Source organism: Saprolegnia parasitica, assembly GCF_000151545.1.
Source record: "Saprolegnia parasitica CBS 223.65 unplaced genomic scaffold supercont2.15, whole genome shotgun sequence".
In the NCBI taxonomy this organism is placed as follows: domain Eukaryota; phylum Oomycota; class Saprolegniomycetes; order Saprolegniales; family Saprolegniaceae; genus Saprolegnia; species Saprolegnia parasitica.
Window position 1 is genome coordinate 270,325 of NW_012156409.1, and position 13,172 is coordinate 283,496.

At 59.2% G+C, this 13,172-nt stretch overlaps 6 protein-coding genes across 6 annotated transcripts; 3 read left to right on the forward strand and 3 right to left on the reverse strand.

Annotated features, from left to right (window-relative positions):
- Positions 1–20: 20 nt before the first annotated feature.
- Positions 21–2,628, forward strand: SPRG_05238 (hypothetical protein). Its single transcript, XM_012343838.1, has 10 exons — positions 21–224; positions 269–456; positions 503–675; positions 713–1,126; positions 1,169–1,223; positions 1,266–1,469; positions 1,511–1,730; positions 1,779–1,943; positions 1,990–2,064; positions 2,108–2,628. Exons 1-10 carry the CDS (start codon positions 36–38, stop codon positions 2,540–2,542), a joined length of 2,118 nt encoding a protein of 705 aa, XP_012199228.1. The 5' UTR covers positions 21–35; the 3' UTR covers positions 2,543–2,628.
- Positions 2,504–4,270, reverse strand: SPRG_05239 (hypothetical protein). The gene is made up of 3 exons (XM_012343839.1): positions 4,158–4,270; positions 3,394–4,107; positions 2,504–3,345 (listed from the first exon to the last, which is right to left on the reverse strand). The coding sequence occupies exons 1-3, from the start codon at positions 4,210–4,212 to the stop codon at positions 2,597–2,599; spliced, it is 1,518 nt and encodes a 505-aa protein (XP_012199229.1). The 5' UTR covers positions 4,213–4,270; the 3' UTR covers positions 2,504–2,596.
- Positions 4,271–4,546: 276 nt separating this feature from the next.
- On the reverse strand, positions 4,547–6,789 carry SPRG_05240 (hypothetical protein; the record flags this gene model as incomplete). Its single annotated transcript, XM_012343840.1, has 7 exons — positions 4,547–4,740; positions 4,787–4,871; positions 4,922–5,036; positions 5,083–5,395; positions 5,443–5,718; positions 5,763–6,167; positions 6,226–6,789. The coding sequence occupies 7 exons, from the start codon at positions 6,787–6,789 to the stop codon at positions 4,603–4,605; spliced, it is 1,896 nt and encodes a 631-aa protein (XP_012199230.1). The 3' UTR covers positions 4,547–4,602.
- Positions 6,790–6,797: 8 nt separating this feature from the next.
- Positions 6,798–8,012, reverse strand: SPRG_05241 (hypothetical protein; the record flags this gene model as incomplete). The annotated part of the gene is made up of 3 exons (XM_012343841.1): positions 6,798–7,569; positions 7,620–7,656; positions 7,706–8,012. 3 exons carry the CDS (start codon positions 8,010–8,012, stop codon positions 6,798–6,800), a joined length of 1,116 nt encoding a protein of 371 aa, XP_012199231.1.
- A 146-nt stretch (positions 8,013–8,158) lies between these two features.
- SPRG_05242 (hypothetical protein) lies at positions 8,159–11,388 on the forward strand (the record flags this gene model as incomplete). The annotated part of the gene is made up of 17 exons (XM_012343842.1): positions 8,159–8,206; positions 8,260–8,298; positions 8,348–8,480; positions 8,530–8,613; positions 8,662–8,768; positions 8,815–8,943; positions 8,987–9,118; positions 9,166–9,256; positions 9,305–9,341; positions 9,380–9,507; positions 9,554–9,718; positions 9,772–10,295; positions 10,347–10,559; positions 10,610–10,859; positions 10,908–10,993; positions 11,042–11,181; positions 11,229–11,388. The coding sequence occupies 17 exons, from the start codon at positions 8,159–8,161 to the stop codon at positions 11,386–11,388; spliced, it is 2,466 nt and encodes an 821-aa protein (XP_012199232.1).
- Positions 11,389–11,483: 95 nt separating this feature from the next.
- SPRG_05243 (hypothetical protein) lies at positions 11,484–13,110 on the forward strand (the record flags this gene model as incomplete). The annotated part of the gene is made up of 8 exons (XM_012343843.1): positions 11,484–11,625; positions 11,673–11,778; positions 11,831–12,053; positions 12,100–12,249; positions 12,299–12,480; positions 12,530–12,622; positions 12,676–12,737; positions 12,785–13,110. The coding sequence occupies 8 exons, from the start codon at positions 11,484–11,486 to the stop codon at positions 12,964–12,966; spliced, it is 1,140 nt and encodes a 379-aa protein (XP_012199233.1). The 3' UTR covers positions 12,967–13,110.
- Between the last annotated feature and the right edge of the window lie 62 nt (positions 13,111–13,172).

The following is a 13,172-nucleotide window of genomic DNA, read 5'->3' on the forward strand; positions in this document are numbered from 1 at the left end:
TTTCAGCCAATCCCAGTCGTGGAAGATTTGGATCCATGCACACCGTCGCAGCCAAGCGGGCGTTCCGAGCCGCCCAGGACGCGAGGACCGATGGGCTCGTCGATGGAGGAGGCAGCAAGAAGGCCTTCCGCCAGGCTAGGAAGACGGGCTTCCTCTCGCTGCCGGCGCGAGGCCTCACGACTTTTCCCGACGAAGCCTGCCACCTCCAGGACTCGATGGAACCGGTGCGTTCTCATCAATCGACGTGCGGCCGCTAAACCGTGCGTAGGACGAGAAGGTCTGGGAGTGCGTCGACTTGGTCAAGATCGACTTGAGCCACAACGAGATTATGGCGGTGCCCCACAGCATTGCGCTCGTGACCGGCCTCCTCTGGCTCAAGCTGTGCCAGAACAAGCTCACGTCGCTTCCGCCCGAGCTCTTTTCGCTCTCGACACTGGCGTTCTTGGACGTGAGCAAGTTCGTTTGCGCGACTCAGTCGATCAGGATTAACGTGGCGTCGTAGCAACGCGCTCGGCGGCGGCTTCTCCGAGAAGCTCGGGCAGCTTACGCAGCTCAAGGAAATCATCCTGTCAGGCAACAAGCTCACGACCTTGCCCGACTCGATCGGGCAGCTCCACGCCCTCGAGGTGCTGCGCGTCGAAGACAATCTCTTGTGTGCGCTTCCGACCACTCTCGGTACGGTGCTTGTGTGGGTAAGGCTGAGTTCTGGTAGGTGCACTCGAAAAACTGACCGTGCTCACGGCGCAAGGCAACCAACTCGAGTCGGTGCCGCAATCTATGAGCCAGCTCCGCGCACTAGCCAACCTCGATCTGAGCAAGAACAAGCTCTCGTCGCTGCAGGGCTGCCTCCAGCAAACGCGCAGTCTGAAATTTCTGGACCTGCGCCAGAACCGTCTGGTGCGATTCCCAGAGCTGCCGCTCGAAGCGTGCGGCTTGGACCAGCTCTTCTTGGGCTTCAACCAGCTCGAAGTCATTGACGAAACGTCGCTCGTCCGCGCTCAACACCACTTGACGGTCCTCGACCTGCGCGATAATAAGCTCCTGGCCGTGCCCGACGGTCTTGCGTTGCTCTACCGTCTCAAGACACTAGATCTGACCAACAACGACCTCTCGGATCTACCTCCTGGTTGGAGCATTTCTATCGTTGAAGATATTTCATGCGGCGTAGGTCTGGGGTATCTCAAAGGTCTAAACCACATCCTTGTCGATGGCAACTCGATGCGGTATGGCTGCACGTCGTGCATCAAATGATCATGGCTGCTTAGCGCCATTCGGCGGTCGGTCTTATCAGCAGGCTGTGAAGCACTCAAGAAATACCTTCGCACCCGCGGCAAGCCGCCCGTCGGTGTCGACGCGATGGACGAGGAGACGGACGAATTTACGCTGCAGGCGCCGAGTGCGTCCGGTATCGACAACCACGTCTTTATGGAAGCGGCGGCGTCCGGGAGTCTCGACTTGACGTCACAACGGTGCCGCAAGAAGTTTGGAGTTTCGAGCCGCTCACGTCGAGTCTCACGTCGCTCACACTGTCGAAAACAGGTCTTTGCGTGCTTCCCGACGAACTCGGTCTCTGCTTGCAGCTGACGACGCTGGTCGCGGAAGACTGCCGGCTCGAAGCGCTGCCGATGAGCGCTCTGGGGCTGCCCCACCTCGTGTTCCTCCGCCTGCGCAAAAACTCGTTGACGGAGCACGCATTTGCTGGCGCCTTCCACGCGCGCATGAAGCTCAAGGCAGGACAGTCCTGGTTGCAGATGCCTCATGACGATGTTACCACGTAGGAGTTGGATGTACGCAACAACGCGCTGAGCATGCTTCCAAGCAACGTGCATCAACTGTCGAGCTTGAACACGTTACTGCTGTCGTTCAACCGTCTCTCGACACTCGCAGGCGTGCCGTGGCGGCTCATGAAGGCGCTCTCTATCGTGAGCGCCTCGGACAACAAGGTACAATGGCTCTTTCTTAGCAAAGGCATCGCTGATGCATTTGCAGTTGACGGACTTGGGCACAATCTACGAGGCGCCCGCACTCTCGTCCTTGTCGGTTGAAAACAACAGCCTCCAAGCGGTAGGCTTCCGCCGCATCGACAGAAGCATGCAATGACGTGTAGATCCCTGCCGAGCTCGGGCTCTGCCCCAAGCTCAAGGCGCTGTACATTAGCGGCAACCCCCAGCGCACGGTGCGCATTGCCACCGTCAACAAGGGCACGGACGAGATCATGAGTTACCTGAAAAACAAGCTGCTGCCTGAAGACATTGCGCAGATCCTTGCTGCGCGCGAACTCGACGAGCAGAGTGCGGCGCCACCGCCGTCACCGGTGCCCGACCGCCCCAAACCCACGTTGACACCAGCGGCAAGCGCGGCAGAAATGACGCGTGCGACGACGACGCGGGAGGTCGAGGCGTCGCCGTATGACGCGCCGATCGCAGCGCTCGAGTCACAGCTCGAAGACCCAGGGCTCTCGGCCGCCAAGCGCTATGCGTTGAAGAAGGACTTGGCCAAAGCCCGCGCTGAAAAGATCCGGTTTAGTCGCAAATTAGCGTAAAGCAGGAATCGTCGAGTAGAATGGCAGTGTGTATAGATAGAGCGACTAGGAATCTCATGCGGCGTTGTGCGTCTCGACGTACTGCGTCCGGTTCGCCTGCTGGTCGCGGCGGAAGCGCTTGCGGTGGAGGCTGCACTCGAGTATGAAGCCGAGGATCGCGATCACGACAATGGCAATGCCAGCAATCCAGCCGCCGGGCAGACCCGCGGTTTGGTCTCCCTCGGGGGCGCCCGTGATGATCGACGTCGCACACTGCGCAGCGTCGCAGACAGACCCAATCGTCACCGGGTTCGCGCCATTAGCAAGCACCAGGGCGAGCGTATACCCGACGTAATCTGCAAGACTGTTGGAACACGACAGCGTGAGGTTGGTCGTCGACGTGGCCGTGCACGCACAGGTCGTAAAGGTGGTGGTCTGCGTGCCCTTGGCAGCAACGACAGTGCAGTTAACGCTGCCCGAGGAGAATCCCGCGCCCGTGACCGCGACGTTGGCAAGCAAGCTCGTTGACGGCACGGCCATGGCTGCCGGCGTGATGCTCAAACTGCTTCCGCTCTCGATGATGCTTCGCGCGACGGACACGCCGCAGAGCGTGTAGTTGAGGATCGCGGCGCTTGACGCGGTCCATGGCGTGGCGAGCGTCAGTGTCGTGTTGCCGCTTGATGCCGTCGACGCCGGCAGACTCGTCGCATTCGGCGAAAGCGAAAACGAAGCGTCCGTGCCGGCGCATACGTCGCCGGCCAGCGAAAGGGTCGTTGCGCCGACCGCCGGCGGGTACGCGGTGAAGCGGGTGCTCGTCGTGAGCGCTATCCAAGGCGCTTTGTGAGAGGCAACCTAGGACAGGAATGCAATACCTCCAATCTTGGCGACTTTGGTCAGGCCGCTGGCGTCGGCGTCGCCCACCGTGATTTGAACGTACAGGAACGAGTTGGCGGAGATCGCGTCGCAGCCAAACGGCTTGGCCATCGAGAGAAACACGACTTGGCTCGACGACGACGCGGTGACGTTGCGCAAGGATCCGCCGGCTTCCGAGACGACGCACGTCGACGCGCCGACGGGCCCTCTGCACACTTGCACCACGTTGCACGCGTCGAGGTTCGAGAAGCGGTTGCCAGATACGGGAATGTTGCTGCCGCACGCCGTGACCGCAGTCTCGGCCGAGGTCACGGCCGGCGCCGTCTCGGTCGAGAAGGTTGCTACCTTGACGACGTCGGACGACGACTGGTCGATGGACGCAAGCAGCGTGTTGACCGTCGATTTGGCCTGCAGCGCGATCGCCCAGTCGATCGGCGATTGAAGCGTCGCGACAACGGGGCACGGATCGGCGCTCGTCTTCGTGCAAAGGCCCGAGGTCGTCGTCGTGTTGGTCGCCAACGCCTTGACGCGCGGCATCAGGACCGAGTTGACGTCGCACGAAGGCATCGCGCTCAACGAAAACGTAATAGCCGGTGCGCTCGATGCATCATAGTAGCAGAGCGAGAGAGCCACAGACGTAGCGCCGCCAGTGAGACTAACGCTGCCTTCAAGGAGGCACGTCTTGCCCGCGCATTCGGCGCACGTCTTGGCGCCTACAAGTCTGCGTGTGAGAACGTTACCACCGACACAGTCGACGGCGGACCTGCAGCGGAGGCGGCGAGGAGCAGCAGAGGCGTGAGGCAGCGTCGGACGAGCATGCTGGCGTCGCTGGCGCTGTCACGGAATGACAGATTGCGACGACGACGGACGAGGTACGCGGAGACCCAGGTATTTTAAAACAAAATGTTCGATAAGATATAGCTGTATTGTTTCTCGCCTCCTTTTTATTGTTTTGTGGGGCCCCCTACTTCGACGACGCTCCGTGTCCCACGCGAACCCGCGCGATGTGTGTGTAATTTTTTCCAAAATAGGGGGACCCAAAAGGAAAGTTGAAGTTGCTCGTTCGTCGTGTGACAGTAAACGTGCAATCCGAAAAATGTGCAACCTCAGATCTTGCCTCAAAGTTTTGAATCGGAGTCAAGTGCTGGTGGAACTATTAACTAAACAGGATAGACGACTCGACCAGGGATAAATAAATCGTTGATCGACTAGGCAATGACAATGTCGCCGGGCTCGCCCACCAGAAAGAGACGGTCGTCTTTGGAGAGGACGGTGTCGGGCAGTGGGTTTGTGTACACAAAGCTCGTGCCGCACCAGCCATGAAGTAGTCCGATACAAATGACGTCCTAGACCACATTGTCAATGAAACCGGACAACTTCATCGCCACCAACCGCTTTCAGAAGCTTGCGAAAGGCCTCGGCGAAGGTCTTGCCGTAGAGCGCGAATGGCAGCGGTGCCTGGAACAATTGGCGCTGCCTAGTTTGTCGTGCTCGCATGAGACGCCAATAAGCTACGCTAAGAAGTACTTGGAGATGTCGGCCGTGTGGCCATGCAAGAGCATGTCCAGGATCGGCACGACGTACGGCTTCTTGTACCACTCGCTCATGACGCGGTCAATGATCCCGCTCACGTACACGCGACCTGCGCCGTCGCAATCGTCATCGCACTCTGTGGGATCGCATCGTACCGGAAACGTACGGCGGCTCAAAGATGTGCGGCAGGTCTGGCAGCGGCGTGTTGTTGCCTTCCGAGTGCTCCTCGGCGAGCTCGTGCTTGATGCTTCGGACGGGGCTCATGGTCGGCGACGGCGGGTCGCCCCGATGCGTCTGCACGATGCGGCTGAGAAACTTGACGTTCGACGCCTTCTCGAGCTCAACGACCATGTTGGGCTTGACCTTGTTGCGTTGACAGGCCTCGACGATGTAGCGGACGGTCGTGATCGCGTCCGCGTCCACCATGTTGTCGTCAAGGTAGTGCTTGCGGTCCGTGCTTCCCGCGCCCTACGCTGCCGTGACCCACACAGTCATATTAAAAGGGATGATCGTACAAGGACAATGATGGCGCGTGCCAGCTGGATCGAGATGCGCTGCAAATCGGACGCGCTGAGCGCCGAGCCTTGGTAAAAGTAGATCGTGCTGGTGAACCAAAAAATGCTTTTGAACTGCGCCTCGGTCATCGGGTGCTGGGACATGATGACGATCGCCTGGTCGTGGTCCTTCATGTCTGTCTTGGTCGCCTTGAGTGCGGTGACGACGTCGAAGAGCGAGAAGGGAATGCCAATCAATATGATGTGCCGGCGCAGATTGTCGGGCAGCGGTTTGGCCTACAACTCTGGCTCACTACTCTCCCATTCGTTCATGGGTGTACGAGAAAGAGCTCGAACGGCGTCTCGGCGTCCTGGAGCGACTTGACCCTGTTAAGGCTGTAGCTACGCGTTGTTTTCCGTACGGCCACGACAGCCGCGTTCGCCTGGCTCGTCCGTGTTGTCGCGAGGTACTTCATGAAGACTGGCATCTTGAGCATTTGGCGTTTCTTGGCCTCAATGCGCTGGCGCGACGCTTCAATGTCGTGCGCGGACCGAACGATCTGGCGCGTGCGGGCGCGCGGTTCGGTCAAGTGAAGCTCCCACTGGAACGTGCGCACTTCGTCGAGCGTGACCTTGCGCACGTCGTCTTTGACGCTCGACCCGGCAGCGATGACGTACACGTGGCACGTCTGGTCGTCGTAGAGCGGCAGCTTGTGGTCGCTGTGCATAAAGTGGGGGCCGTCACCCTACGCAGCATGCCATTCAATACGTACTGTCATCTAGACAATACGAAGAAGACGGTACCGATTCTGCCGCAATGCAGATGATGCGAAAGCGTTGGTACAGAAACAGAATGAGCTCGCCGTACGAGAGATCGGCGTACTGCGACGGGATCTCGAGAAGGTAGACCTCGTGTCGGTACCCGTGCAAGTAGGCAGCTTCCCACGGAGCGGCACCGCGCGGCAGCTCGAAGGCCGGCGACACGGTCGTAAAGAGATTGGAGATCAACGTCGAGGCTCCTACCGCGAAGATGGACTTGCTCAGAATCGCGAGCTTGATCTGTTCAATGCTAAAGGCGGTGGTGGCGCCCGAGATGACGCAGTGCTGGACACTGCCGGTCGAGAGCACTTGGGTGAGAATCGGCACTTTGGGTGATACGATGCGTCGGCACACGGCGGTGAGAAGGGAGCTTTTCTGGTCGAGCGAGTCGGCGCCGGGCCCGCGCGACGTCACAATGAAGCAGACGACGGCTCTCCGCAGCGCCGCGCGCTTCTGGTCGTAAACGTTGAGGGGCGACCCGACAATGTACTTGACGCGCGGCTCGTATTGGTGGATGATCTTGACGATGTCGGGGCTCGGCGGCTTCATGTGCAAGATCAAGAGGTTCTCGCTCCAATTCGGGCTGTCGGGTGGAAAAACTCGCGCAAAAAATGCTTGAGCATCGTGGCATTGATCGCGTCCGTGGCCGAGAGGAGGACGGCGGTCGGGTGCGCCTTGTAGTCGGTGTACCGAGTCGTAAACTTGGAGCGTTCCGACATGAGCGCGACGAGCGCATTCACTTGCAGCGGGATCATGACGAACGTGAAGAGGATCATGCAGCCCATCGTGAGGCGGCCGAGGCGCGTCTTTGGCGCAATGTCGCCGTACCCGACTGTCGACATGGTCACCGTGATGCAGTACATCCAGTCGAAGAACGGTCGGCTCTGGCAGTTGCAGCAGGCGAGCGAGGCGCCTACGCCCGTGGTGCAGAAGCGACTGGTGACGCACTTCTGGCCGTCCGAGCGCAGAAAGTCCTGGCAACCCCACTGCACGCACTGGTCCGGGCAGAGCTCGATGATCTGCATCGCGCCCGACATGGACACGATGATGCAAATGACCGTGAGGAGCGTCAGGAGCACTTGTCGCTGGACCATCGACGACGTGAAGCGCAAGAGGCGGTACGCGCGCAGGATCCGGAACGCCTTGAGGACGCGGACAAACTGCACAAGCTGCTTGTTCTCGGGCGTCGCCTGCGAGAAGGCGAGCAGCTGGGCCTGCGTCATGCCGATCTCGACCCACGTTGGGACGATGCAAATAAGATCAAAGATGGACGCGTAACTCTGAACGTAGCTCCAGCGGAGCGGCGCGGCGTACAGTCGTATCATGTAGCTAGCACACACGCCCATTAGAGGCACCTCGTAGACGTCATATTGGCGTACTCGAACGTAAAGATGGCGCCGATCGCCTTGGTCGCAACTAGAGGTTGATCGCATGAGAATGACATATTTGGGGTGAAATGACGCACAGGAAATGCCGGCGCTGGGTAGGTTTTCGCCACTGGACCACACAACGTGGATGTAGAGGTACACCATTGTAAAACTGAGCAGAATCATGACCGCGTCCAGCGTCTTGCCCGCCAACGACTGCTCGAGCGTGTGCTGTGTGTACTCGCGGAAGGACTCGCGGTCGCGCTTGGGGAAGAACGGATCGCGCGGCCACCACGGCTTGACCTTGAGCTCCTGGAGGTAGAGCAGTCGCAGCAGGCGTATCCACTGTAAGCGCTGCTCGAGGCGCAGCGAACACCATCGCTGGACCTGCCGCGCCGTTGGCATCGGCGCGCCTTTCTCGAGTGCGAAACGGATTGCGACGTGAAACCTCGCGCGCGCCGATTGGATGAAATGCGGCGCAAAACGCGGCACCGATTGGCTATTAAAAGCTGCGATCGGATTGGTCAAAATCCGACAATTCGTAGAGTGCGATGACGGCGACCCGACCGAGCAGCGTGCGGGCGTCCATGGAGTTTGCAGTGCGCAACCAAGATGCTTCTGTATATGGTAAGATCACGCTCGGTATGTGTAGGGTCCGCTAAACGCGGTCTCTGTCTCGTCCAGCCAAAAGGTATGGCGAGCCATGGGCCATGGCACCCAATGCCCATGTATTGCACTAGCTCATTGCCGTCGGCGGCCGCGACGTGCTCAAAATCATCGCCCTCGAGAGCGGCGGCTTTGTTGAGAAGCGCAACCTGCGCTCGGCCAAGTCCAGCCTCAACTTTAGCACCAACGATATTCGGTGGCATCCTCGTACTGCAGCCTTCGTCGCCCTTCTGGCACCTGCCTCACCACCACGTAGAATCCGACTACCTCCTCGCAACGGCGTCGACGAACGGCTACATTGTGATCTGGGACATCCAGCGCGACACGGCCAAGCTCCAGAGTTGCACTGCTTCGCGCGTCTGGTCCGGGCTCATGCCTCTCCTAATAGAGCGCGACTTCAAGGCCCACGACCGCGCTGTCAACCGCATTTGCTGGCATCCGACGGACCCGAACCTGCTCCTCAGCGCGTCGCAAGACGGCTTGATCAAGCTCTGGGTCCGGCGTTCTCCGTTCGTACGGCCATTTTGACCAAGCGCCTTAGGACCAGCGCTACAAGGGCAAGCAGATCAACGTGTTTCAGCAGCAAAAGTCCGAGAGCGTTCGCGACGTCAAGTTCAGTCCCTTTGGCGACACCAAGTTTGCGGCCGCGTTCGAGAATGGCACGGTCGAAGTACGCACTCTCTCCAACGATAGCCTTCGTATGTTCCCTACAGGTCTGGGAACTCGGCAACAACAAGAAGCCCGAGATCACGTTCACGGCCCACCAGGGCCACATTCTGTCGCTGGACTGGCACCCGACGCAGCCGTCAGTGATTGCAACTGGGTCGCGCGACCGCAGTGTCAAGGTAGGTTTATTCTGCCGCTTGCGAATGCCGTGCTTAATCTTGGCCAGATTTGGGACCTGAACGACGTCAACAAACCCAAGCAAACGATCGCGCTGATTGCCAACGCAGGTCGCATCCAATGGCGCCCCAACTGCCCCGGTACGTCGTCGATCGCTCATGGTGTCAGCTGAGACACCATTCCATTAGATCACATTGCAACGAGTTCGTCGATCACCGACAGCAGGTAGTCGACTCTTTCTGTCCTCCGCTCACGCATGGTAGCATCAACGTGTGGGACACGGCGCGGCCGTTCGTGCCCCTCGCGTGCATGAAGGGCCACGCCGACATCGTCTCGGACTTTCAGTGGTTTGACACGCCGTTGCATGTCGCGCCGCTGGGCGAAGCGACCGGTAGTTGCATGATTTTTGCGTCTTTTTCTGTTGATTGTGACCGCAGACAATGTCGGCTGTGGGTACTGGCAACACATGCTCGCGTGCTCCAAGGACAAGACGCTCAAACTGCACGCGCTTTCCAACGCGATCAAGCCGCACCAGAGCATGCACACGGTCGCGCTGGCCATGAACATATCGGGGCACGTCGTCTCGTCCCATGACCCCATTGGTGCGTCCGTCGGGTTGCAGTTCCAAGCAGACTCATCGATCCAATATGGGTAGACCGGTCGTGCGCGGCACTCAAGATCCACCAGTACGACCAGAACGAGCTCTTCGCCGCGATGGACCCGAGCCTCGCCATGCAAACGCCAAGCGCGTGGCGCCAGCAGCAGCAGATTGCAGCGTCGACGTCGGCAGGCAAGCCGCCGCTGAACACGTCACGCCTCGCGTTCAAGTCGACGCGCAAGCCGTCGACGTCGCGGTCGGTGCCCAACCTCGCAGCGCTCTTGACCGAGAGTCCGCCACCGGTCGAGGTACCGGCGCCACAAGGTAAAGTTTTTGCATTTTTCTACATCGGGTGTATGGACTGCGGGTGTATAGCGATGGTCGCGGTCGTGAGCTTGCAAAGTGCCGTGAGCGTCGAGGACCTCCGAGCGCACTTGACCGAGGGCGCGGGCATCCCGTCGGCACCGTCGTTGTACCCGCAGCTCTTTGGTTTCAACGAGCAAGTGTTTCAGTTCCTCGCCCAAGAGTACACGCTGTACGGGCCGATGCTCTTTCAAGACATGTGCGCCTACAACGCCTACGTACGCGTTGGTTGATCTTGTTTCTTGGGCCCATTGGTTGCATTTTCATAGGTGGCCGGTGCTGCGGGGTGTGGGCACATGAAGAAGACGTGGCTTATCTTGCAACTGCTCTACGAGAAGCGCACCAAGAGCCCGGCGCGCGCCCCTGCGTCCAACTTGCCGCCGTCGACACCGCTGCCGGGCGAAGAGCCACTGCAGCTCGCCAAGAACGAAGCGTCGTCGCTCTTGCAGCAGCTTGACCAGATCAACCCGCAAGCCATGCACGTGCGTCTCGGTTGACCGAACGGAAAGAAGCGAAGAAGAATGATGTGTAGGGTGTGGATCTCTACCCGTACGAAGACGGTGCGCAAAAGGAGAGTACGGTGGATGCAACGCCGACGATCGGAAATACCGTCGACGTCTCGCGGCTCCAGGATACGCTGCTGAAAGAGGTGCTCGCGTACTACACCGAGGCCGGCGACGTCCAAGCGTGCACGAGTATCGCGGCCGTCATGAGCAAGGTCACCAACATTGATGCCATCATGAAGAAGGGCTGGCTCCAGCAAGTGTACATGCACTACATTGGTAGGCATATCGTCGCTTTCTGCTTCGATTGCTCAAGTAGAACCGTAGACTTGCTCCACCAGCTGCAGCTCTACACGGTCGCCAATCACTTGGTGAAAAATTGCCCCGACACGGGCATTCGGCAAATGAACATGGTAATACTACCCTCTCGCATTAGCAGCAGTCGGCAGCCGTTGCAATAGAAAGCCACGACGATCTACACGTCGTGCTCGGGCTGCGGCAAGCCCATCGACCCCGTCCTCGCCGCCAAGAATTCGTCCGTCAAACCAGGGCCACAGGGCTTGTGTCAGCACTGCGAAAACCTCGCCACGTGCTCGATCTGGTACGACGTTCTAGTCTCTGGTTCGGTCATTGACATGGTCTGTCTAGTCAACTGCCAGCGTCCGGGCTTTTTGTCTGGTGCCCTGTCTGCGCCCATGGCGGCCATCTCGCCCACATGGAAGAGTGGTTTGCCACGCAGCAGGTGTGTCCCACGGGCTGCTCGCACGTGTGCGCGCCCTATATGAAGCTCGTGCCGCGTCCGGCGTAAGCATATAAGTATTGCACAGCGTTTCGTTTTGGCTCGTTTGTATTTTTGAACACAAATAAATGGCGGGCTCGAAGCGAGAGGAAATTGGTGCGACGATGGCTGCGCTCCGAGCGCAGCGGGCGAGTGACGCAGCTGCCCGCGCCGCCAAAGACGTGGCGAACCGTGACCACACGCGCAGCCTCCTCAAGCTCATCGCGCTCGACTCGGAGTTCCGCGACGATCTCATCGCGTTTGACGGTCCTCCTTGCTTATAGTGCGCCTTCTCTTACGTATCAAGTGTACAGAGGAGTGCAAGCTACAGTGCGAGCGGCACGACCTCCAGCAGCAAATCCGAGAGCTTGACGCCGAGTACCAAGCTGTCAAGTACGCCCACGCTGGCGAAGGCGACAAGTAGGTCGATCGACCGAACACATGGAAACACATACTACTTGTATCTCGACAGACGCCGCAAGCACGAGCTACTGGCAGCAGCCAAGGCCAAGAGAGACCAAGACACGGTGCGCCTCCGCGCCAAACTAGCCGAGCTCGGCGATCCACCGTCGTCGCCCACGAAGAAGACATCGTCGCGCCTCTCATCGAGCGGCGTCAAGGAGATGAAGGCCGAGATCAAGCGGCTATGGCGCGAGAAGCAAGCGATGCCGGATCCCAAGGTCGCGTACCTCGAGGTCGATGCAATCGGTGCACTTTCATCTTGCTCATGAGACGTGGCAGATTGGGAAGCTTCTGCGCAAGCTCGGCGACGAGGCCAAGGCCATCGAATATGTGGCCAAAGCCGTCGGTCCCAACGAGAAGGCAACCAATGCAATGGTGCCACCCACGCCCGACGAGCTCGCGACGCTTCGGCGCATCGAGCACAAGCGTGTACGTACTAGTCTACTCCAATGGACAGATCACATTGGTGATGAGACAGTTGTGGGAAGCGCACTCGATCCTCTTCCACTACTACTTGAAGCTACCCGATGCCCAGCGCTGCGAAGGCACGCACCTCCCATTGAGTCGCAGGCACGTGATCTTCTCTGCAGAACATATGACAGCCTATCTGGCCTTGGCCGACGGCGACCAGCGCATCAAGACGCTCATCTACCTGGACAAGTAGGTCGCTTGTGTTGATCATCTGCGGAGAACGACTAGTTAATGGTAGGCTCCTCCGCCGCGCGAGTGGCGTCGACCAGATCGGGCAGCCGACGGCTGAGAGCATGACGCAGTCTATCTTGGTGCGCCGTAGCCTCGGATGGTCAGTGATATGACGTGTTCTCGCGCGATCGTCATTCTCAGCCATACATGTAGCTTACCGGATCTCCGTTTTCGCGTGCTGACGCAGCTGAGCGCAGCCTTTCCGCAGGACGCATGTACACTTGAGAGCCGCATGCAGCAAGTCGCTTGATGCGCATAGTAGATCTCCTCGCGTCGATCGCAAGCCTCAACGTCCGGCTCCACGACTTTGGTGCCGCCAAGACCGCAACCGACGCGTACACGTCGCTACCAGAGATCGCGCGCCTGCACCTGAGCGCCGACGTCCTCGAGTACGCTCCGGCGCCGGCGCTTCGATGGTCACCGCCGGCTGGCTCGACTTGCTAACGCGTGCTGGCCTGCAAACCGCGATCTCACCTGGCATACCACGCCTGGTCCTGACATTGCGACAAAAGCAGGGACTGTTGCCGAATCGTAAACGGGGCTATTGTATGTGTGTTTAGACAGAACCCTTTTTTGTCACGAAAGTGCAATGTGGTCAGTGGCCTCCTTGGCGCTTTCGCACCTACTTGATCGGCCATACAAATGTCAAG

Excerpts from the sequence above, each read along its gene's own strand:
- SPRG_05238 (XM_012343838.1), top strand. The coding sequence starts at position 36 with ATGCACACCGTCGCAGCCAAGCGGGCGTTCCGAGCCGCCCAGGACGCG. Across the intron at positions 1,127-1,168 it reads CCTCTCGGATCTACCTCCTG|GTCTGGGGTATCTCAAAGGT; the intron begins GTTGGAGCATTT and ends CATGCGGCGTAG. Across the intron at positions 1,224-1,265 it reads GTCGATGGCAACTCGATGCG|CGCCATTCGGCGGTCGGTCT; the intron begins GTATGGCTGCAC and ends ATGGCTGCTTAG.
- SPRG_05239 (XM_012343839.1), bottom strand. The coding sequence starts at position 4,212 with ATGCTCGTCCGACGCTGCCTCACGCCTCTGCTGCTCCTCGCCGCCTCC. Across the intron at positions 4,108-4,157 it reads CCTCGCCGCCTCCGCTGCAG|GCGCCAAGACGTGCGCCGAA; the intron begins GTCCGCCGTCGA and ends GCAGACTTGTAG. Across the intron at positions 3,346-3,393 it reads CAAAGTCGCCAAGATTGGAG|CGCTCACGACGAGCACCCGC; the intron begins GTATTGCATTCC and ends CGCCTTGGATAG.